The sequence below is a fragment of the Medicago sativa genome, chromosome 3 (genome assembly GCF_051527215.1).
Source record: "Medicago sativa cultivar Bolivia chromosome 3, Bolivia_mono, whole genome shotgun sequence".
Classification (NCBI taxonomy): domain Eukaryota; kingdom Viridiplantae; phylum Streptophyta; class Magnoliopsida; order Fabales; family Fabaceae; genus Medicago; species Medicago sativa.
The window spans coordinates 31,343,308-31,366,221 of NC_140751.1; the positions used below are offsets into that span (position 1 = coordinate 31,343,308).

Consider the following 22,914-nt stretch of genomic DNA (forward strand, 5'->3'; position numbering starts at 1 on the left):
GGGCGATGGGTCATGGGTATGGGTATTGGATTTTCTAAAATAGGTCTCAATCTGTTTTTGTTTTTTAGCACAAACAAAGGTTGGGACATGTGTCAAAATATGAACCATCTGATTAAACCAAGGGTGGATATTGTGGCAAAGTTACATAACTTTTCCCGCTCAAAAGTTATGGAATCCGGATCCGAAATGAATGGATCAAAGAATATTCAAGACTCTTACACGTGAGTTTGTTTTTTCTGCTTTTGAAGTGACATGTTTTCTTACATTTTCATGAAAAAAAGAAGAAAATTGTTGTTGACACATTCCATATGGCTGTGGCACACATGTAAAATACGTTTTTGCCCCCTCGGCAGTTAACTGCCGAGGAATTCAAAATCCGGCTGCAGTTAACTGCCGAGGATTTCCTCGGTAGTTAACTGCCGAGAAAAACTGTTTCATCAAATGAAACAGTCACCTGCTCCCCCTACACACTATTTTCATCATCTTCCATACAACTTCATTCAATCCACCCAAATCCAACATTTTTTTTAATCAAATCTTGCTCCAAAATGATTCAAGCATCAAGCATAGGATGTATCAACACACTTTTGACGTAAAAAAACAGGTATTGAGCATTTTAATCGGTTTATTTTTTTATTATGCAATGGGTTTTTACGTCAGTTACGTAGAACCCTGTTATGGGGAATCTCGGTAGTATACTGCCGAGGAAAACCTCGGTACCTTACTGCCGAGGAAAACCTCGGTAGTTAACTACCGAGGAACTCTTGGGAATTTTTTTTGGAACATACTGCCATTTTTTCCAAATTTTTTTTCTCTGTTTTTTTTTGTTTTTTTTAGTTCATTATGGCATTGATGTTTATGCATTAGTAAGTTGTTAATTTATATTTTTGAGTTGTTTAATTATAGTAATGACCGAGAACGCGGAAGATGTTTCGGGAGAGACAAAACGTAATTTTGTCCAAATTTCCGGAGATGTCAAACCGCCTAAGGTTGAAGTCAAACCAAACATTGATGGAGCTTCCGTCCATGTTGAAGCTTCTAAATATGTTAGCCCCGGTGTCGTCCCTCTTCAAGCCCACGAAGTTGACACGGCTAGGTTTTTTTCTGACGACATTAAGTTTAAAGATAGAGAAGAATTGCTTGGGTGGGTACGTTGTCAAGCAAATAAGGCGGGATTTACAATTGTTACACAAAGATCAAGCTTGATCCATCCAATATTGCGCCTAGTGTGTGAAAAGAGTGGAGCTCACAAAGTGTCTAAAAAAAACCGAAGCATGCGACAACGGGCTCAAGAAAATGCGGGTGCTTGTTCGTGATTAGTGGATATCAAAGTACGCAAACAAAGGAATGGGGATTGAACATTCTTAATGGAGTTCACAACCATGCGATGGAGACGGCTTTAGAAGGACACATTTTTGCCGGTAGATTAAAGGAGGACGACAAGAAGATTGTACGTGACTTGACCAAGAGCAAGATGCTTCCAAGAAATATTTTGATACACTTGAAGAACAAAAGACCACATTGCATGACAAATGTGAAGCAAGTGTACAATGAACGTCAAAAAATATGGAAGGCAAATAGAGGTGACAAGAAGTCGTTGCAATATCTAATCTCGAAGTTGGAGGAGCACAACTATACTTATTACTCAAGAACACATGGTGAAAGTAATACAATCGAAGATATCTTTTGGGCTCATCCAACATCCGTTAATTTGTTTAACAATTTTCCAACGGTTTTGGTTATGGACTCCACCAACAAAACCAACATGTATAAGATGCCAATGTTTGAGGTAGTTGGGGTAACTTCGACCGATTTGACATATTCGGTTGGGTTTGGATTCTTGATGCATGAGAAAGAGGAAAACTTTGTTTGGGTTTTAAAAATGTTGCGTAAACTTCTTACTTCAAAGATGAATATGCCTAAGGTGATTGTTACCGACAGGGATGGGTCTTTGATGAAAGCGGTTGGAATTGTTTTCCCGGAAAGTTATGCTATGAATTGTTACTTTCATGTGCAAGCAAATGTTAAACAAAGGTGCGTCTTAGATTGTAAATATCCTTTGTGAAAGAAGGATGAGAAAGAGGTGAGTAATCGCGATGTTGTCAAGAAGATCATGAGGGCATGGAAAGATATAGTTGAAATGTCCACTCAAGAGTTATATGCAAATGCATTAGTGGAGTTCCAAGATGCTTGTAGTGATTTCCCACCTTTCCTAGCCTATGCCATGACCACCTTGAATGAAGTGAAGGAGAAAATAGTGAGGGCATGGACAGATCGTGTGTTGCATCTTGGTTGTAGATCCACCAATAGCGTAGAATCGGCTCATGCTTTGGTGAAGAAATATTTGGACAATAGTGTGGGTGATTTGGGTACTTGTTGGGAGAAAATACATGACATGTTGTTGCTTCAACACACTGCGATACAAACAACCTTTGGTCAGAGCGTTACCGTGTTGGAACATAGATTCAAAGATGTCACTTTGTACTCCGTCTTAGGTGGTCATGTGTCTAGATATGCTTTGGACAACATTGCTATGGAAGAGTCACGTTGTAGGGAAACGTTGTGCATGGACAAGGAAATTTGAGGTTGTGTTCAAAGGACATCTTACGGCCTACCATGTGCATGCGAAATTGCAACTAAACTCCTTGAAGAAAAGCCAATTTTATTGGATGAGATACACCACCATTGGCAAAGGTTACGCATGGGAGAAGAAAGTAATGGACTTGGTTTTTCTGTCGATGATGAGTTGAAGGGTATTGTTGAACGTCTCAAGAAACTCCCTTTCCAAATGAAGCTTGAAGTCAAAGAGGCTTTGCGGCAATTGGCATTTCCTGTAACTACCATGATGTCTCCACCACCACAAAAAGCAACAACCAAGGGAGCCAAGAAAAAAGTGGACATTGCAAGGTCTAAAGGAAGAATTACATCCACTAGTCGGATCCCTTCTTCTTGGGAGGTTGTTGATTCCCAAAATCCGGAAAGTCAACCGTCACCATCACCAACAACATCATCATATAAAAGGAAAAAAGGTGCTTGTCTTGGTAAAGCACCAATTTCCCCACTTCCACCACCTTCTTGGTATCCAAAGCCTAAGGTTATCCCGGTTATGAGGCCTATTGATTATATGCCACGCTTCATGTTTCCATTTATTGAAAAAGTGGTGGATGTTATTGGCGATGGACTTTGTGGATTCCGGGCTATAGCCGAGTTCATGGGCTTAACCGAACAAAATCATCTCATGATTCGTACACATCTTATTCAAGAATTGAAAGATCATAGAGATGATTAGGTTGAAGTATTTGCGGGTGAGGATCGTTATAACTACATTTTAAATGGCTTACATCCTCCCGCAAATACAAAAAGTTGTGCACATCTTGTTGATAAGTGGTTGACTTTTCCGGACATGGGGCACATTGTTGCTAATTATTACAAAAGGTGTGTGGTCGTGTTGACAAATCTTGAAGTTGGTAACTCGGAATCTTTTTTCCCACTAAGAGGGCTACCACCGTCGGGTAAGCAAAAAACTCCCATCATGTGCCTTGGGGTAATTCCGAATCACTTCGTGCTTATTTATTTGAAGGATGGTTGTCCACTACCTCCATCATCTACGGAGTGGCACAATCACAAGAAACAAGATGTCGTGACTTGGGAAGATGAGTATTTGGATCAACATGAGTTGTTCCGAAAGCTCATGGCTATTGAAAGTGGAAACAAACCGCCGAAACCACAAAAGGAATCAAACAAAGCGGCGCCTATTTTGTTGGACACTCCCGAAAAACCAAAGCAACAATTTGAAGTTATTGCGGAAGATGAGGAAGATTTTATGTCACTTGATCTTCTCCAATCACTTGGCCTTTAACGAGTGATTTTTTTGTCGGTGTTAGTCCTTTTGTTTTGGTAGAAATTACACCGACGTATATTTTGGGGTCAAAATTGTAATGTCAATTTTTTGTGGCCAATATATAAGTAACATTATGTAATTTATATTGATATATATGATAATATGACTTTTATTGACTTGAAACTAGTGCAATACTTATTTATAGCTTATTAATGTTTACGCATTTGATTTATTATTACATTCCATTTAATTTTGTTCTAATCTATGATTATTTTGTTAAGGCTTTTGTCAAGTGAAACATGTCTGAGGTTGCAAGAATTGAAGGACGTGTTAGGTACTGCGCGTTTAAGAAGACGGTTAAGGTTATGATAACACCGACGGACTCTCTTGATGATTTGAAGACACAACTTAACACTTATTTTGAGCATCTTGGTGAAAATCAATATACACGTCACTTGTCTGCTCTAATGCCATGCATAGACCTAGGAGAAGATAGAGATGAATTCGCATGGAAAACAGCAAGCTATATGCCTTGGCTTATTAAAGACGATAGCGACGTCGGATTTATGTTTAGGAATATGGTGGAAAATAATGTATTATATATATATATATATATATATATATATATATGTTCGTTCCATATGCAATTGTAATGAATGTAAGTAGGGATTTAATTTAATGATGTGTAATGAGTTGTAATGAGTTGTAATGTGTTGTAATGTGTTGTTTGATTATGGACACTATGTTCCGTTTTGATGAATTTCAAACTTTTGTGTGGTTTGAACCAAATGTCGGTTTGATTTAATTATGGACAAATGTAAAAGATATTGTATTTTTCTTGTTTATGACCGAGTTTCATTGTTGTATAATTTGAATTGCCTATGGAAATGCTCTGGTAAAATTACAGGTCAAAACTGGCCTAAAAACGGCTTGGTAAGGGTTAGCATTAATGCAGAACCTGCTGTCTGCATAAATGCTTTCCTCGGCAGTTAACTACCGAGGATTTCCTCGGCAGTTAACTGCAGCCGGATTTTGAAATCCTCGGCAGTTAACTGCCGAGGAGGCAAAAACGTAATTTACATGTGTGCCACAGCTTTCTCAAATGTGTGAACAGCAATTTTCAAAAAAGAAAGGACTCTTTTTTTACTGCAAAAAGAAAAAGACTCTAGAGACATAAAATTGTAGAATCACATGGTTATTGTCTCGTTGATTTAAGAATATGGCGACTTTTAAGGTGGTCAAATTTGCTTAATTTGTCTATGTCGGGCAAATACTCTCTTGTACCTATGATCTCCACCAAACTTAATTAAATTATGAAGAATAATGCCCATCTTTATGTTTTATTTTATTTGCATGCATTCTATTGCATGTGACTCTAATATATGGGAGAAATTAATTTGTTTGGCATTATTAAAATTGGAGATGGAATTAGATCTGAAGGCCAATTTTTTGCAAAGATGTCGGTCTTCACTTGATTACAAATCAAAATGCCACTTTTGCATGGTACGGCTAGCTTATTCGGTTGGCATTAATTCGTGTTTGTTTCATATCACCATCCTTTTGAGATTGGGTATTGGCTTGCTTATTATCTTCAATGTGTGTGGTACAATTGAGGGGTAGATTGTTGTGACTTAATTGGCTTGTCTATTCCTTGAATAAGAATTGTTTATCTCCTCTTGATTTTGTGTTTAAACACACTAAAGTAAAACATATATAATAACAATATTTAATAGAGTACGTCATTCAACTGGTATAAATAATGTTTTTTTACAGAAGGATAAATAATATTCAACACACTCGATAACGCATTTTACAATACACTTTTTTTGATTGGTTATAATTCACATCAGTCATACCAAACATATATAAGATTCACATTAGTGGAACCAATATGAATTTTAACCATAATTTCATTAGAAGTACATTCTACACAAACATCTCATTATCTATTTTAACAATAGTCGTGCCTCGTGCGTGACTTTTAAATGAGAGTCTTCAATTCATATATTGATGATGGTGTCACCACAGTAGCCACGAGAAACACAACCCCATCTCATGGTCATTGTCTCATTGATATGTGGCCACTTTCTTAGGGAAGCTTTAACATGGAACTTTATTTTGTTGTTTAATGAAATTAATGTTTTGTTTTGAAACTATATTTTTTTTTTTTTTTTGGTACATGGAAATTTATTTATAATTATGGTGAACTAAATAATAGACTTACCAAATTTATCAATATCAAATTTATACTTCTAAGTGTATGTTTGGTTGATGGTTCCAAGTAGACAGTAATTATTGATTTTGACTCAAAGCAATTTAAAGGTAAAGTGATTTGTATACATTCATGTAAAAGTGAGATAAATTTTAAATTTGTGTAAAAAAAAAACTAGAATAAAAAACTACAAGTTCTAGCTTCAAGTAGAATCAATTTTAAAAACGTTTGTTCAAAAAATAAAAGAATCAATCATATAAACAAAATCAATTCTACTCGAAAACAATCAAACATGTTGAATCAATTTGGGTCCCTCCAATGAAACCAAACATACACTAAAATCAATTTTGTGTATCTCAATTGAATCCGTAGACTTACCAATTTTATACCACAAAATTGAATCAATAGACTCGCCAATTTTATGCTTCTAAAATTACCTCTCTCTCTCTCTCGGTTAAATTCAAACAACAATAAATGAATGGTACAACAACTAGTGCATGAAAAACGTGGAGGATTGTTGTCGAAGACAGTTATTGTGGCAAGACATCCTTGGCCACAAAATAGTGGTTAGATCTCAATTTTAAACCAATCTATACTACCACAAGGGTCACATTAAACACATCTTCAATTATCTCTCCTTTAGTGGAAACATGCATGAGGTGGATGATAAAAAGATTTTTTTAAATTTCATTTTATTACACAACACCAAGTCCTCTACATTTGAAAAAGAAAACTTAAAGCATCACTACACTGAGATGAAAACATAATACTAATATCAGCAGTAATTCAATTAACTCTCGTTATTGTAAATGTGCACGGTGTTGGGCGTTGGAGAAACGGCGGGCGAAATAAGAGCACCTGACATGTATGACATAGGAGAGGGTGGAAGCTTTGGCGAAAGGTGAAGCATTTCCAAGGCCTGTAGTCTAAGCTCCACAGGGTAATCAGCAACACACCCGATTCTCGGACCAGCTCCAGTTGACCATTTACGCGAAAGTCTATGTCCCAATTGGTAGGACTTTGAACCCTTCTTGGAATTGATTCTTTGCAATATAGAAGTCTTGGGCACCTCGGCCGTTCTTGGACTCTGAAGACCACCTGATAGAGTCCTTTTATAACTACTAACCTCCAAACTGAGTTGAGGAGCGTCTTTCTTGTCCACGTCTTTCTTGTCTACGGATGGAGTATTCTCGGTTTCCTCAGATACGTTAGACGTCATAGAACTTTCAGATGTTAAGGTTCCCTCGCCGAACTTCCCATCCTCGTACATATCAGGGTCATCATTTGGTTTGCGTACCTAAAACAAAAGATAAGTTATTCGATATTCAATAAAAATGTATCAGATTTTTCGGATAAAATCCACAAATATAGAAGGCGAAAACCGACATAGCAACAAAGGTAGGACCTAGCATGCTGGTCTGCATGCTTCTAGTAGACCAACCTCATCGAGATCAAAATGTATACGAATATAGTACACCACATTTCCAAATTAGTTATCATAATTAAGTTTGCCCAATATGAAATCATTGTTTAATATCTTATTGAAGAAACATCCACTGGCCTAAAATAATTCTAAGAACCTATTAAAAACTACGGTAGTCGGTAATACTATAGTTAAGTCATAAATATGTTCTGAAGATAATCAATTACCTTTACTTCATCAAGATTGACACCATTTGTTTTTAGATATGATAAGAAGGTATCGAGTGTGTCGTCTGTTGGCCGATAGTGTCCACTATATGCAGAGATGGACTGAAAAGTAAAAGATACTAAAAATCAAACACTTTTGTCATCACACATAAATTGAAATTTAATACGAGTATGGTCACATATACACCCATGAAAAAATACAAACCAACACATTGAATCATGAAACCCTATGAAGTTAATTATACCTCCAGAATTCCATCCTCAGCTTCAAGCCGTCCGGCAGCTAAGGTAGCTCCACCAGCCAAAAAAGAAGAATGATGAAACAATCCCTTCTTTTTCTGTAGGGTTACAACAATGTATCTATATTAGGATTGAATTGAATAGAAAATTGAAAAGTTGAAACAGTGACATAGCTTAAATTGTTACCTTGCCAGCGTAAAGTTTCTTAGAGGTGCTCATTACAAATATCCACTTGGCATCATCAGAGTCATTTTTCGTATGAAATAAATCACCAGATTGCTTGTGTATAATTTTTCCCTCGCAGACAATGTATTCATAGTGCTCTCTTTCTTGCTATTTACGAATTATTAAGAAATGACCAACTGGTTAGAAAAGCAGGAAGAAGCAATAACTTTTGAAAAAATTAACAATAAGTCAATATTATAGTCAATGTCAACTACAATTAACAAAACAAAGAAAATACTAAGTCCAATGAACAGATGCATGCACATACCGGTCCAAGATACTTTATGCATTGTTTTCGGAGCTTTGGTCGGGGACAGCGATCAAGATCAAGAGTTTTGCCATTTCCTAAATCCAACCTGTAAATTAAGAGAGAAAAATTCAGTTACAGAATTCAACACCGTGTCCTCTGAATCTGATATACCTTTTTTCCAAAAGAAGTATGTAAAATTCAGGTAAACCTTTATAAGTCGACGAGTATAAGCACCAATGTGAAAAATAATTCAAATGGAAAACACTGAATGCACAAGCATATCCATTAAAAGTATGAAAAACACTGAATAACTAATGGGAATTAGATGCTACAGTTAAAGAAATCATGTTTCACTATTTCCACATTGAAATCATCTGATATGAACAGAAAATAAGCAATAAAAAAGGCTGTGAACAGTACTCAAATTATATAGCCAATTCAACCTTTAGGAAAAAATTTATCTCACCAATAAAAATATAACATCAACAGTAAATTAGCAATAGAAAAACTGTCTTATTACTCAAATCATATCCAATTCAATCCTTAGGGAAAAGAAAAAAAATCTCACCAGTAAAAGAAAGGCTGACCAGAATCAGTTTTGCACCATTCTTCATAATAATAGTGCAAGTTGTGCCCATAGCGATGGCGTGGATCAATCTACATTTCAATTCAAGGCCAATTAAAATAAAAAAAACTATAATAAACAATTAATGATAATTGGTCATACAAAAAATTATAAAAAATAAAACAATCATACTCACAGCTTCAATCCAATGCTGAAAAGCCAATTTCTGTGCTTTGGCGTCTAAGGACAAACCTTTACCGACCTGCCACAAAAAAATGGTTGACTTTAGAAATAATCCAAACCAAAAAAACCCTACCTTCCCTAATTGTTTTAGGTAAATCAAGGTATCTATGTGCAAACATATATTTTCATCGGATCGAACACCCGACCACATGATTAATAGATCAAAATATGAATTTGGATTCTTAACAGTACAATCACATCAATGGTCGTAGAATCAAGAATGAACGGTGCAAATTTCAATCAAATTTTTTATTTTTATTTCAATTATAACGGTGTTTGAAATATTCATTGTCCGATCTTGATCCAATGACCACTGATGTGGTTGACTGCATGAATGCGAGGAATCCAAATTAACTCAAATATCTACCACACATGTGTCACACCATGTTTATACATTTCTTAATCATAATCATAATCATGAAAAACAAAAGCACAATATATACATGCATGTCACAAAAAAATCAAAATAATGATTAAAAAATAGAAAAAGCAAAAAAAAAAAAAATGAAAAAAATGTGAATTAGAGAGAGAAAAAGTCAAAGAGGACCTTGGAAGCATTGAGTTTGACCCGTGTCCAACGAGACGCAGCAGTTTCAGGCAAATTAAAGAACGAAATTGTGCTATGATTCAACCGAACAAAATCTATCGCTTGCCACCTGAACAACAATTCAATTTTTTTTCTCAGAAATCAAAATATAATATATAAAAAAATTTAAATAAATTGCAGAAATAATAAAATATAATAAAAAACATGAGAAGAGAGAGAGGATTGCATGCAAGGCGTACCAAAGCTCTTCGGCGACGACGGCGGAATCAGCCAACCTCCGCCGTGTGCGGTAACCACGGTAGACTTTCTGAACATGAACGGCGGCGTTGGAATGAGAAGACGCGCTTTCAAGCGCGTCAGGTCCGGAAAACTGGAAGGGCTGAGGAGTTAATGGCGGATCATCGTGAAGGGAGAGATGAAATGTCGGGTCGGGATATTCGGAGCTCCGAAAATCCGAAGGGTGAATGTCGTATGAGAATGAAGAAGAAGGGTTTGAAGAGTGAGTTTCAACCTCCATTAAAACAAAACCTTGTAGTAGTTTTTGTTTTGAAGAGTAGTAATGAAACTGTGTTTTTGTGTTTTCAAGAGAGAGATTGTGAAATTGAGATTGAAATGTGTTTTGAAGAGAGGAGTTATTATTAGGAGGAAAGAAAATGAAGAATAGTTGGAATGTGAGGAGGGGAGGCACACAGGAGGCTGTAGTCAGCTAAGGTAGAGTTATATAGAGAAAAAACAACAACTCTGTCCTCTCTTGTCCACTTCTTTTTACTATTTTTATTCATTCATTTTTCTATTTCAGTTTTCTATATTTTTACAGATTTTTTTTTTTTTTTTTTTGTTGAAGAAAGATAATGATTAATTGTTAACTTTATTAATCATAAAATAAAATATTTTTTTATCAAGTGACTAGAATTTACCTTTTTCAAAGTGAATAAGTGATGTGTCTAAGGTTCGAACTCCGGCCCCTGCATATAACAATGCATGTTACCCCAGCATCTGCATATAACAATGCATGTTCATGCCAACTGAGCTATGTTCACGGGGACTAAAATACTTTTCTTTAATAGACTATTTTTATTTAGTTTTTAATAGTTAAATAAATATTTTTGTCTCGGAAATGCAACTCAGTTGGTAACTAAATATTAAAATGTAAGGATCGAAATTTAAACCACATATTTTCCACATCTTCACACTTACGATGTGTGAGTCTAACCACTAACCTAGTAGAGAGAGGAAAGAAATTAATATTATATCAAAACTTAATTAAATTTTAATAATAATGTTGAGATTACTCTTATTAATATTAAATTTTTCAAAAACTCTTTCTTTTCATCTCTCATTCTTAATTTTCACCTCCTCTCGCCGACAAGCATCTATGAATATGTGATGAAGTTCAATGAAATCTAGAGATTAAATCACAACATCTTTCAAACATTCATATAGGGGTTTTCTAGGTTTTAGGCAATAATTTTTGCTTTTACTTTTTTTTTCTTCGTTTGGACTAAATTCATGTGTGTCTATGTTATTAAAATTCATGTATGTTTTATGAAGTCGTGTCGGGGCAAGCGATAAATTTTCAGAAGTCAGAAATATTGTTTAGTAAGAATACATCAGAAGAGGATAAAGAGGCAATAATAAATGTTTTTCAGGTGATAGCAACAATAGGGAGTGGAAAGTACTTGGGAATGCCGTCAATAATTGGTCGTAACAAAAGAGCTGTGTTTGGTTGTTTGAGGGATAGGGTATCGAGGAAGATACACCAGTGATCTAGCAAACACCTTTCAAAAGTAGAACGAGAAGTTCTTATTAAGTCGGTAGCACAGGCAATCCCAACTTACTGCATGAGCACGTTTCTTCTACCAACAACTTTGGGGGAGGAGATTCAGAGGATGATCAACTCATTTTGGTGGGGATCAAATAGAAGAAGGGGAAGAGGGATTAATTGGCTTAGTTGGGATAAATTAACAATGAGGAAGGAATACAGAGGTATGGGTTTTCGACATTTTTTTGGATTCAATTTAGCTATGCTAGGGAAACAAGGTTGGAATCTCTTAACCAATCAAGATACTATTATTGTTTGTATTTACAAAGCTAAATATTTTCCAAAATCAGATTTTTTGGGGGCCCGTCTCGGCCACAACCCAAGTTATATTTGGCGTAGTATCCATGCTTCACAGGTATTAGTTAGAGGAGGTCAAAGGTGGCGAATTGGAAATAGTAACAACATTTTGGTTTGGAGTATGCCTTGGCTGAGAGAGGAAGGGAACTCGTATGTTTCAAGTGCACGAGTGCAAAGGGAGGAAACACATGAAGGTTGCAGATCTGATGGATTTAAATGGTTCTAGCTGGAATTGGGGGCTGATTGAAGGCATTTTTAATGCGCAGGATAGGGAGACAATTTCGAAGTTGTCGGTGATGAACCGCGACAAAGAAGACAAACTTATTTGGAGTTCAACAACAAAGGAAGTTACACGGTAAAATCAGCATACATGTGCGATGGAAACACTTGTTGACAACGAAGAATATAGAATACCGGGATAGTGGACAACGATGTGGAAATTGAAGATACCACAAAAAATAAAAGTTTTCTTATGGAGAGCATTGCGAGGAGTGCATCCAACACGTATGCGTCTTCAAGATAAGGGTGTGCCGTGTACAAACAGCTGCCCTTTTTGACAAACAAATTATGAGAATGATTGACATGTCTTTATTGGGTGCGAAGAGGCAAAATCCGTTTGGCAAACGGCTGGCCTGTGGGAATTAATTCGAGACACTGTGAATAATGCTACTAGTTTTGCGGATTGTTTTTTTTCTTTGTTGCGCAGGTTAACAAGTGACAAAATTAATGACATCGCTATGATGCTATGGTGTTTATGGCGTCGTCGTAATGACAAAGTGTGGGACGGTGATTCAAAGATTATCAATATAGCTGTCCAGCTTGCACGTGAATCTCTTTTCCAATGGCAGGAAGTGCGGTCCAGACCAGCAGCATCAGTCTAGCACCAACAACCACAATGTAGATGCGGCGATGTTTGAGGCACAAAGGTGTTTTGGTATTGGTATGTGTATTCGAAACTCTAGGGGCCATTTCTTAAAGGCATCAACATGTTGGCATGAAGGCAACCCCCTCCTCAAGAAGCGGAAGCAATAGGATTACGTGATGCTATTTCTTGGTTTGGTAGATTAGGCCTATCGAATGTAAGCTAGTGGTCGATAGCATATAGTTGATAGGAATACCAACCAAGGAGAGTTTGGTAGTATTATATCCGATTGTCAAGCTCTCTTACAACAACATCCAAACTTTAAGATAAGTTTTGCTAGGAGACAAGCTAATTATGTCGCTCATACTTTAGCATGGGCGTCAAGATTACATGCTCGTCACCAACAGTTTGATTTAATTCCATCTTGTATTGAGACTCTTGAGAAGTGAAATAATATGAGTTTTTGATTGTAAAAAAAAAAAAAATCATGTATGTTTAAACACTTATTTTATTTTTTGAAAGAAAAACACTTATTTTATATAAATAGAGTTTATGAATGCTTGCGTAAATTATTTTGTGAATGTTTACGTGAGCTGAGTTTGTGGAAAATTTGAGTTTACGTTCACCTTCGTAAGTCACATTTATATTTTCATTTGAGATTTTTAAAATTTGTTAAGATAATGATTAATTGTGGATTTTAATGATAAAAATAGTTTATTTATTAAAATATTCTTATTATACTAGTATCAATGACAAAAAAATAAAATTAAGATATAAAAATATATATAACCGCTAAAAAATATTGATTTCATTACTGTATATCTACCACTACGCGCCTCCTTCGTGGCTTTGTCTTCCCACTCGTTCATTCAATTGAATGGCATTGGCTACTTTTTTTTACTACTTCAACTTTGTTTGTCTAATTTTGATTTGATTATTTCAACTACTCGACGTTAAAGTTGGTAGCACATATTGAATTCCTTCAATAAATTTTGTTTTAGTATACTTAAGTTTAAGTTTGGACTACTCCATCCCTAACAAGTAACAACTCCTTTGATTAAATTAGAGAAATTAATAAAGTTGTTAAAGGTCCATTTGGTGTGTACTTAGTAGGATAAAACAAATACAATATGATAACGAGTTGAAAAAGAATAGGGTAGAATAATGATATGATAGACATTTATCATATGATTTGTTTAAGAGAAATGATGTTTGAACAACCATTTTTTACAACTTTTGTGACAACTTTATCTCTCATACTCATATTATCTTTTTACTCTCTTTCTCTATTGCTTTGGTTTTTGTGTCACTACCTCATTTCCTTTGTAAAATTTTGGTTGTCACAAATATGGATGTTCAAATAACACAACTCCTTATTTAATGGAAATATGATAAGAAACATGATAATATTATTTATTAATTATTTAGGTTTAGATATGTAATAGAGATGAAACTTCTCAAACCAATATATGGTAGAGTTTCGTATTGATAATATGCAATGAAACTCCTCGAAACAAGAACAATAATATAGATGAAAGAGATAAAATAGCTATTTTTATTGTTCTCTTGTGGTGTACTAGTATTTTCCATTACAAAATGATACATATAACATGAGTCAATATGAGTCAATAGTATGAGCCTTGTTGGCATTTCCCATCCCATCCCATAAAAATAAACATTGAACACACGAAAAAACAAACTTATATACCCACTCCATTCCTTGGTCCCCCAAAATCAAATTTCTACCTCTCTGCTGGCTATAGGCAATAACTTAGAAATTCAGAATAGAAGAAGACAATGAGAAAAATTGGAATAGAAAGATCGAAGATCACACGAAGCACCAATACTCAAGATATGGTCGAGAAAACTTTAACTTCCGCCCACCGTAGTTGAATTATACTTGATTTCCTACTTCATTTTTATAATGCACAAAATGTTTAGAAACTATTTTATCCAAACATAAAAGATTAAATTAAATTAAAAGATATTTTTTTGGAATAATGTTACGTGGACACCCTTTATTCCCATACACCCTTGTACACTCCATGCATTAGGAAGAGAAAAGAGAAAATGAAAGAGAAAATGTGTTTGTGTGAGGTCCACATGTCCAGGTGTCAAATTTTTGTGTGGGTGTCAAATGATGTATTGCCACCTAAGGATGTCTATGTATCATTACTCCTTTTTTTTTTTTTACTAAAAATTCAAATACACTTCATACTTATCTATTTTTCAATAAAGAACATGTTAGTATAAGTGAAAATTACTATTGAAAATTGTAAAACCAGTGTATCTTAGATAATACAGTAATATAACGTTATTCATTGTGTGTTTACTTAATTCGTTTAATTCAATGAAATATGTTTTTAACTAAATTCGATACCTTCCCTAAAAAAAAGGAAAAACTAAAATCGATACCTTTATTTCCTTCTTGTTAAAGTTGACCGTTGACATGGAAGCATGCATATGGTGCATACAAACAAGATGGTAGTATTGTCAGTGAAATCAACCAATCAGCTTGTTTTTATTTTTGGAATAAAAAAGTTCATATGCATTGAGTTTCCATGACTTATTAGAGTGAGAGTAAACTTCAAAACTTAAAAAACGTCAATAGAGATATTTACAAATCACTCATCAATGATGTATTCACACTACTAATAAAAGTTAAACTCACACTTTTGAAGCGTATGAATCAACTATTTATTAATTAAGTTAATATATTTTTCAAGGGAATTAAACCAATATTTATTGGTGAAACACTAGTGCATGTATTGTTTTAACCAAGATAAATGATAAAAACATTTGTTGTTAACATTCACTCTAACATTAATAATTTCATTCAACAAAAGATTAGACATCAGAAAAAGAAAATGTTTCTAGCACTCATTTTTAATGAATTGCGCACATTTTGCCTCACTTTGGACTGTGTTCACTGCAATCCAAAGACAACTCACCGGTGCAATAACTAATGCTTAGCTACGCAAATACACGCGGGCCAATAGAAGCATATCACAATTTACTACTCCCTCCGTCCCGGAATAACTGACCCATTTTCTAAAAAAAAGTGTCCCAAAATATCTGACTCATTTCAATTTTCAATACAACTTTCATCATTCCCAATACAATATAACACTAAATAATACTACTTTTATCATTCCCAATACAATATATTCCACTTTCCCCTTTATTTATACATTTTTCTTAATATGTGTGAAAAACAAAATTATGTCAATTAAATTGGGACGGAGGTAGTATATTTCATCACCCTATTCCTTTCTTTTAATGCTATTATTGACTAGTATAGTACTCCCTCCGGTCACATTTATAAGCAAAAAACAACTTTTTAGGTACATTGAATAATTAATGTATCTAATTTATAAATGTGTCTCGATACATTAATTATTCAATGTATCTAAAATGTCATTTTTTGCTTATAAATGTGACCAGAGGGAGTACTACACAACAATGTGTCCTTGCTTTAATAAACACCCTTGTACCCTTTTTTGTTGCCCACATTATTTATACATAAATGATGGTCCCTTTTCTTCGACTTTTCTTGGGAAGAGACTCATATATTAGAAAGGAGGATAAGGAGTTTTTTCGTTTCTTGCTTGCTATGCATTTAGCTTTACAAATAGTAAAAAAAAAAAAACCTACTGTTTCGGACTCGACATTGACCACACCATCGACCTAATATTTAGCGGTCCAATAACTCATAATCCTGGTCGGATCAAGGACCACAAAGGATAATTTTTTAGGCTATAGATATATCATAAATATTCAATTGTTTAGATTAAAGAATGTCACAATTTGTTTGGTCATGAAAGTGTGTTCTTGAACCTGATCACCCTATAGAGGACAGCTCAAATTTTATCGAGATGGTTGTATAATCGTCATTAGCGTAACTTTAATTAATAACAATTTCTCAATTTTCCTTAAAAAAAAACAATTTTTCAATTTTATTTTATAAAAAACTTGTGCTATAGTAGAGTACCATTTTTTTTTTGTTTTACATGAAATTTCATAAATTTCATGTTCTATTAAAGTACCTTTTGTTTTACATGAAATTTCATAAGTTTCATCTATACTAAGTGAAATTGTTAATCGGTCTAAACCTTAAGTTTGAGACATGATTGTCATTTAATTGTCTTTTTTTCTTTTTATAAAGCAAAAAAGTTTGATTATTAATAGAGAGTACAAAGCATACTGAATCCATTATACAGGTGTGGGGGCTATGCCAAGCAAAAATGGACAAAAAAGAAAACAACCCATCATTTATTTGATTGTGTACCTTCTTTATCTATAATAATGATGCGGTGGCATTTAGCCTGCACAAGGGAAAGATTTGTGCACATACACAAGCTGCTTTTTTTTTGGACAGGTGGCGGTTTGGGGGTGGGGTTACCTGCTGAAAATAAATCATTAATAAAAGGGAAACATATTATAATAGAAAATATTGGTTTTATTTTTTTTGCTGGAAACACCCCCCAAAACTGAAAATGCAGAGTAGCAATTCAAACTTACTAACCATCAACCCCCATTTTGAATCTCACGTGAGTCTTCTTTCTCTCTTCCTTCACTTGAATCTCACAAAGAATCATTTTCATCTACCACCATTTTCTTCATATTTTCAGAAATTGATACTCACTATCAACCTACCCATTAACTTAAATTTCATCTTCTTGAACAAGATTGTAAAATTTTATTTCACTTTCCATTAAAGTTTGGAGATTGCAACTTAGTTTGGTTTCTAGATCTGGATTCATTAAATCTCATTGTTGATTTCTGAAAACTTTTAACTTGAAGGTTTGTATAAGAATTTGTTAAACATATTTAATTTTTTATTATTTTTTTGGTTACAATTTAATTGCTCATATTTTCAGCAAAAAAATTGAGGTTGCTTAACAGGAAGCTGTTGCTCTAAAGAGACAAGACGAACTCATCCGTGAAGAAGAGGCATCATGGCAAGCTGAAGGTGATCAGAAAACAAAACGTGGAGTCAATGAGAGGGAAAAGAAGGCAAAGAAAAAGCAGGTTGTGTTACAGATTGAAATTGCATCATTAAGGAATTTTTATATATCTAAATATTGATTTCACATATGCTAATGCATTATCTTGCTCTCTTGTTAAATATTGTTTTTTTATTGACTATTTGTCACAGACTGAAATGCAATTGTCTGACAATTATATGAGATCTGTCGAGATTCCCAGCTGATTAGAGTTATGGCTAAATTATTCGTATAAGGCTAGAACACCTTCACCTCTTAAACTAGTTTTTGGAGTTGAGGTAGACCTAAGTCCAATTCCAAGATGGTACTAACTCTACCCTAGTTTTGTTTTTGGGCCAAGCATATTTGTTTGTGCTTCAGATACCAGTCCTGAGTGTAAGTTGTGCTAAGATCTCTGTTTTTGGGTCACCAAATTTAATTCTTTATTATGATGTAAGGTTGTTGAATACTAGTCGTAGTTTTCATTATTGCAATGCATTTTGAAGAAGGTGGTCACCATTGAAATTGTTGTTCTTGAGTGTTCTCCATGTTTGTTTTTCAATTTGTTGTTCTTCAGTAACGCACGATCGTGCTCAATTATGACACGGTCGTGTTCGTTTGCACTGGAAGATTCGACTCAAAGCTTGAAACTTATTGACGCATTGTCGTGCTATATATTGGCACGGTCGTGCGCTAGTTACTGACATTGAATGTGCATTTTTTTCTACTAGTATACCCATCAGGAAGGTCTATGATCGAAAATGTTACCAGCTTAGACATCAATTTGCAAAAGACCAAGGCACTCAAGTGATCGACAAGACCAGGGTTGTGAAGGATCTTCAATCGCGAATAAGAGTGGCTATTTATTCTGTTGATTCAATATCTAAAAGATGTATGAAGATATCAGGCAAAAAATATTTTAAAAGTGAAGATTTATGGCTAGTCTTCAAATGTGTTGTGTACATGCAAGTTTAACCAAGGTTCTTGATCGACTGACCAAATTTTTCGAAGCATCGTTGAAGATATTAGGCAAAAAAAGTGAAGTGGCTCGAAATGCATATTACAGAACTATCAGAGCTGAATAATGTTAATTTTGAACTACAGGCTTTGGGCTGCTATATGCTTTGGAGATTTTAAACGTATATGAAAAACACCCTAAAAAAACTATGAACATATATGGTCCTTGACTCCTTGTACTTGTTCGAAAAAAGAAATTTGTAAGATGGAGCATCTGTAAATGATGGTCAGTTCATGTTAAAAAGGCTTAAGATTTTTTCATACGTTGTAAAAAAAAAAACTATAATTACTTCATTGATGTTTGTTTTGGGACAGCAAAACACTTGGTTTGACATAGCAAAGATTAATTGATAAAATCTTAATTATTTTATGCATCGAGGTAAGAAACATAGAAGAAATCAATAAACTTTGACTGTACGTAGTTTTCATAATTGGATGAATTATTGCAGATGAAAACTATGAATATCATCATTAGATTATGGCAGCAAGAATTTATAGGTATTTTAGAAGTTCATGAAATACAAGGGGTTTTACTCATTCACAACTTTAACAAAGGTGTAGCTTATGATTGAGTAACACTCCAATAATCCAGCACTGATATCACTTCCATTTTCAAAAAGGGACGAGAGTATTAAAAAAATGAAATTATTAGTGTTTTACATATTCCACCAAATGTCTGACTGAAACACATCATATTTCAATCCATAGTAATAGCCGCAGATTATGAGCTGTGTGTGCGGTTTCTTTGGTCAGATGCAACCACTATTATTCCAATTTCAACAATGAACTTAAATGAATTTTGATATTAATTCCTGCAAATACATATTCATCTTCTTTGGGGCCCTTATTTTATGGAATCCCACAGATTGTGTGTACTGAGAGTAAGCTCCTGATTGCTTGGCAATAGGTGCCCTTGTTAGTTGTTGCATGATCCGGAAGATCAAATACATCAACAAGTTCCTTTGCAATATTCATCACTTGGAAACTTAGATATTCTGACAGTTTGTGGATTGCCTGTGAAATGGAAAAACATCATTAAACAGTAATTTAGATTATAGCGTTAAAGAGAGTAAGGTCTACATCCTAAATCTCAGATTCAACTATGTGATTCTGGCGTTGTTTTCCCTTGTTTTATAATAATTTTATTTCAAAGAAATTTTTTATGTACCTTGGCTTTGTCAGGAGCCACATAATCAACATTGCAGTACGTTCCAATGTCATTCCATATTCGATCAAGAGCATAAAGATCGCAGACAACCTTCAGAGTAGCTTGAGCGCTTGGATCAGGACAACTGGTGCAGAAATATGCCGTGTTAGCAGTAGTACGTCTAAAGTAATTCTGCTAGATTGTTACCCTCATTCACTTTGGATTCAGTACTAGCAAAAAAATAGATTACTACTTGAGTTTTGATACACAGGGTTGAAGTCATTGTGATATAAAATCTACATAGAAAAATCATTTTATTCTATCATCAATGCTTATGAATAAAATTCATAAAACTCACCATTCTATGATCAATCATACAACACCCATCAGCACATAGTACGTTGGAAATGCATCAAACTCCTCTGACAAGCATAAACTCGGAATAATTATTTGTTTCACAAATAAACTGCATTAAATCCATAAATAAAAATTGTACATCCAATTGATCTGATGTGCATAAAAATTGGGAGCTAATTGTCCTTTGTTTTAAATTTTAAATTAATATTATAACAACTATAGTTATCCGTCCCTATTAGATAAGTACTTTGGCATCTTTAACTTAAAATGGTCATTTACAAGTATTTTGAGGTTATGAGGGAACTTATAAACCAATATTGACTTCTTTGGATCAACTTGGGATTGCATAAAAATTATTTCAATCATTATAACTTGGTTTAGCTTAGAGTAACATCATGCAACATTATAACTTACTACTGCTGCTTCCTAGGGTTCTGGTTTTGTTCCCAAAGCAGACTCAAATTTGTCTAATGCTTCCTCGTATTTAGCATTCCTACAACATTTAAACCAGGAAAAGAGTGCAGGGTAAGAATAACAGGAAGATAGCATTACAATTTTGTAGTTTTAATATCATAATGACACTTACTTGAATTTCTCTGACTTTGTTACTAAACTTTACCAATTTAGGCTACGAAAGTTCCACACTACGTTCAAGTTCGTCCGATTCACGTTCCTGCAAAACCCATAACACAAGATCGAAAAAAAAAAACACTAACAAAAACACAAAATCAATCAACACCCATTACCCAAAAAACAAAACAGCATACAAGTTCATCGTTGAAAGAATCAACCATCATCGACGGGATTGAGAGAAGGGTTCGATTGTGGATGCGATTGGGGGAATGAATCGGATCTGATTATGTGTTTTGAGATTAAGAGTTCGATTGTTTGTGAGATTGAGAGATGGGTTTGATTTAGGAGTTTGAAGGGCTTGATTGGGTCTGTGAGGTGGTTATAGAAAGAGAAATGAGAGAAAGTTTCAGATTTGGGAGAAATGACGGAGAAGGATCGAAGGAACGACAAAGAAGGACAGAGAAGGATCGACAGAGAAAGTTTCAGATTTGGAAAATCTTTTTTTCATAAAAAAAATATGGAAAATCTTGTCTCTTTGAATTTGGAATTTCTTGAAAATTAGATAAGGTGAAATGTTGGAGCCATGGTGAAATCAAATTTTGGAGCCATGTTAAGAGATGAAATCAAGAGGAGGGAAAAACTATGAGGGAAATTTTGTTTTTGACGAAAATTAGGAGGGAAATTAAATTTGATTATTTTGGGAGAAGTGGGAAAGTGAAAAAATTCCGCCAAACAAAAAGTGGTTAAAGTGAAATTGAGATTTTTCTTTTTTTTTTTAGCAAAAACTCAATTCATTTCTCTGTAGTTTTATTGATGGTCAATTTAGTCTTTGACAAAAAACAAAACTTAAATTGATCTTTAATGTATTATATCGAAGATAAATTAATCTCTAAATCATTGTATTAGAAAGCTAGAGCCCATTTATTATAATTTTTTTAAAAAAAAAGAAGTTATCACTTTTAAGAATATTACACTTGTTTGCCACTGCTTTTTAAAAAAACTGGATTTAAAAAATAACTAAAAACAACTTCAACGGGAAGTTGTTAAGAGTAACTTCTCAAAAAATAAATTGAACTTATTTTGCAATAAAAAATTGTTTTATGTAGTTGTATCCAAAAAAAACTAATATAGATTGGACTGATTTTTACTGCGGTAATCAAATGCAAAATAGACTATAATTTTTCATAAAATCTCTAAAAAATAATCTCTAAATTATTTGATGTCGAAATCACTTTTATCTACTAACAATGTATAAAAGTCGATGTCCAACAAAATATCATAATCGACTTTATTAAAATTCATTATCTCCTTAATTTTATGTGTATAATAGTCATGTCTACTAACAATATATGATAATCAAAGTCCGACGTTATTTAATAACTGTCCTTATTAAAACTCATAATCTCCTTAATTTTATAATCGTCCTGCAAATATTGAATGGTGTTTTGCATATAAAATAAAATAAAAATGATTTAATAGAAAGCCTACTTACAAGATTTTTCGACCTAAACTACTTCTAAGATGTCATAACGACTCTTACCCTAACAGAAAGAATCTTGTAGTCAAAGTACTTGGATCAATCTTGTAGAAAAATGATGAATTTAAAAAGGAAGATCAAATAAAGTCCAACCCTAGTATAAAGAATGAAAATTGTGAAAAATAAAAAAATGATGAATTTAAAAAGTAAGATCAAATAAACCCACAACTCTTACCCTAACTAAAAGAATATTTGAGTCAAAGTATTTGGATGAACGTTCAATGACTAATCAAACTATTGTTATAAACTAACCAAGCCTGCAACTCCAACCCTAATGAAAACTATAACCCTAGTGACAAGATTCTTCGACCTAAACTACTTCCAAGATTTCAAAACGACTGATCAAACTCACAACTCTTGCCTTAACTGAAAGAATCTTGGAGTCAAAGTATTTGGATGAACGTTCAATGACTAATCAAACTATTGCTATAGACTAACCAAGCTTACAACTCCAACCCTAATGAAAACTATAACCCTAATGACAAGATTCTTCGACCTAAACTAATTCCAAGATTTCAAAACGACTAATCACACTTCTTAATTA

The 22,914-nt window shown here is 34.0% G+C and overlaps 1 protein-coding gene and 2 long non-coding RNA genes across 5 annotated transcripts; 1 reads left to right on the top strand and 2 right to left on the bottom strand.

The window, feature by feature from the left end:
- Positions 1 to 6,713: 6,713 nt before the first annotated feature.
- Positions 6,714 to 10,463, bottom strand: LOC146937127 (IQ domain-containing protein IQM3-like). Its single transcript, XM_085751587.1, has 9 exons — positions 10,013 to 10,463; positions 9,774 to 9,882; positions 9,180 to 9,245; positions 8,987 to 9,075; positions 8,437 to 8,524; positions 8,130 to 8,276; positions 7,949 to 8,041; positions 7,704 to 7,805; positions 6,714 to 7,350 (listed from the first exon to the last, which is right to left on the bottom strand). Exons 1-9 carry the CDS (start codon positions 10,288 to 10,290, stop codon positions 6,844 to 6,846), a joined length of 1,479 nt encoding a protein of 492 aa, XP_085607713.1. The 5' UTR covers positions 10,291 to 10,463; the 3' UTR covers positions 6,714 to 6,843.
- A 6,688-nt stretch (positions 10,464 to 17,151) lies between these two features.
- On the top strand, positions 17,152 to 18,264 carry LOC146937128 (uncharacterized). 3 transcript variants are annotated; one of them, XR_015030845.1, is made up of 3 exons: positions 17,159 to 17,557; positions 17,635 to 17,785; positions 17,913 to 18,264. It is a non-coding gene; the product is annotated as an uncharacterized LOC146937128 (long non-coding RNA). The 3 variants fall into 3 exon arrangements; XR_015030846.1 differs by having other exon boundaries at positions 17,163 to 17,557; positions 17,660 to 17,785; XR_015030844.1 differs by having other exon boundaries at positions 17,152 to 17,785.
- Positions 18,265 to 19,196: 932 nt separating this feature from the next.
- On the bottom strand, positions 19,197 to 21,342 carry LOC146937129 (uncharacterized). The gene is made up of 5 exons (XR_015030847.1): positions 20,847 to 21,342; positions 20,675 to 20,753; positions 20,262 to 20,325; positions 19,925 to 20,048; positions 19,197 to 19,770 (listed from the first exon to the last, which is right to left on the bottom strand). It is a non-coding gene; the product is annotated as an uncharacterized LOC146937129 (long non-coding RNA).
- Between the last annotated feature and the right edge of the window lie 1,572 nt (positions 21,343 to 22,914).

What these genes read in the sequence shown, in the direction of transcription:
- LOC146937127 (XM_085751587.1), bottom strand. Translation starts at nt 10,290, where the DNA reads ATGGAGGTTGAAACTCACTCTTCAAACCCTTCTTCTTCATTCTCATAC. An exon ending in TTCAGCATTGGATTGAAGCT is followed by an intron (nt 9,076 to 9,179) that starts GTGAGTATGATT and finishes ATTGAAATGTAG; the next exon opens with ATTGATCCACGCCATCGCTA. An exon ending in TCAATCTTGATGAAGTAAAG is followed by an intron (nt 7,351 to 7,703) that starts GTAATTGATTAT and finishes CTTTTGTTTTAG; the next exon opens with GTACGCAAACCAAATGATGA.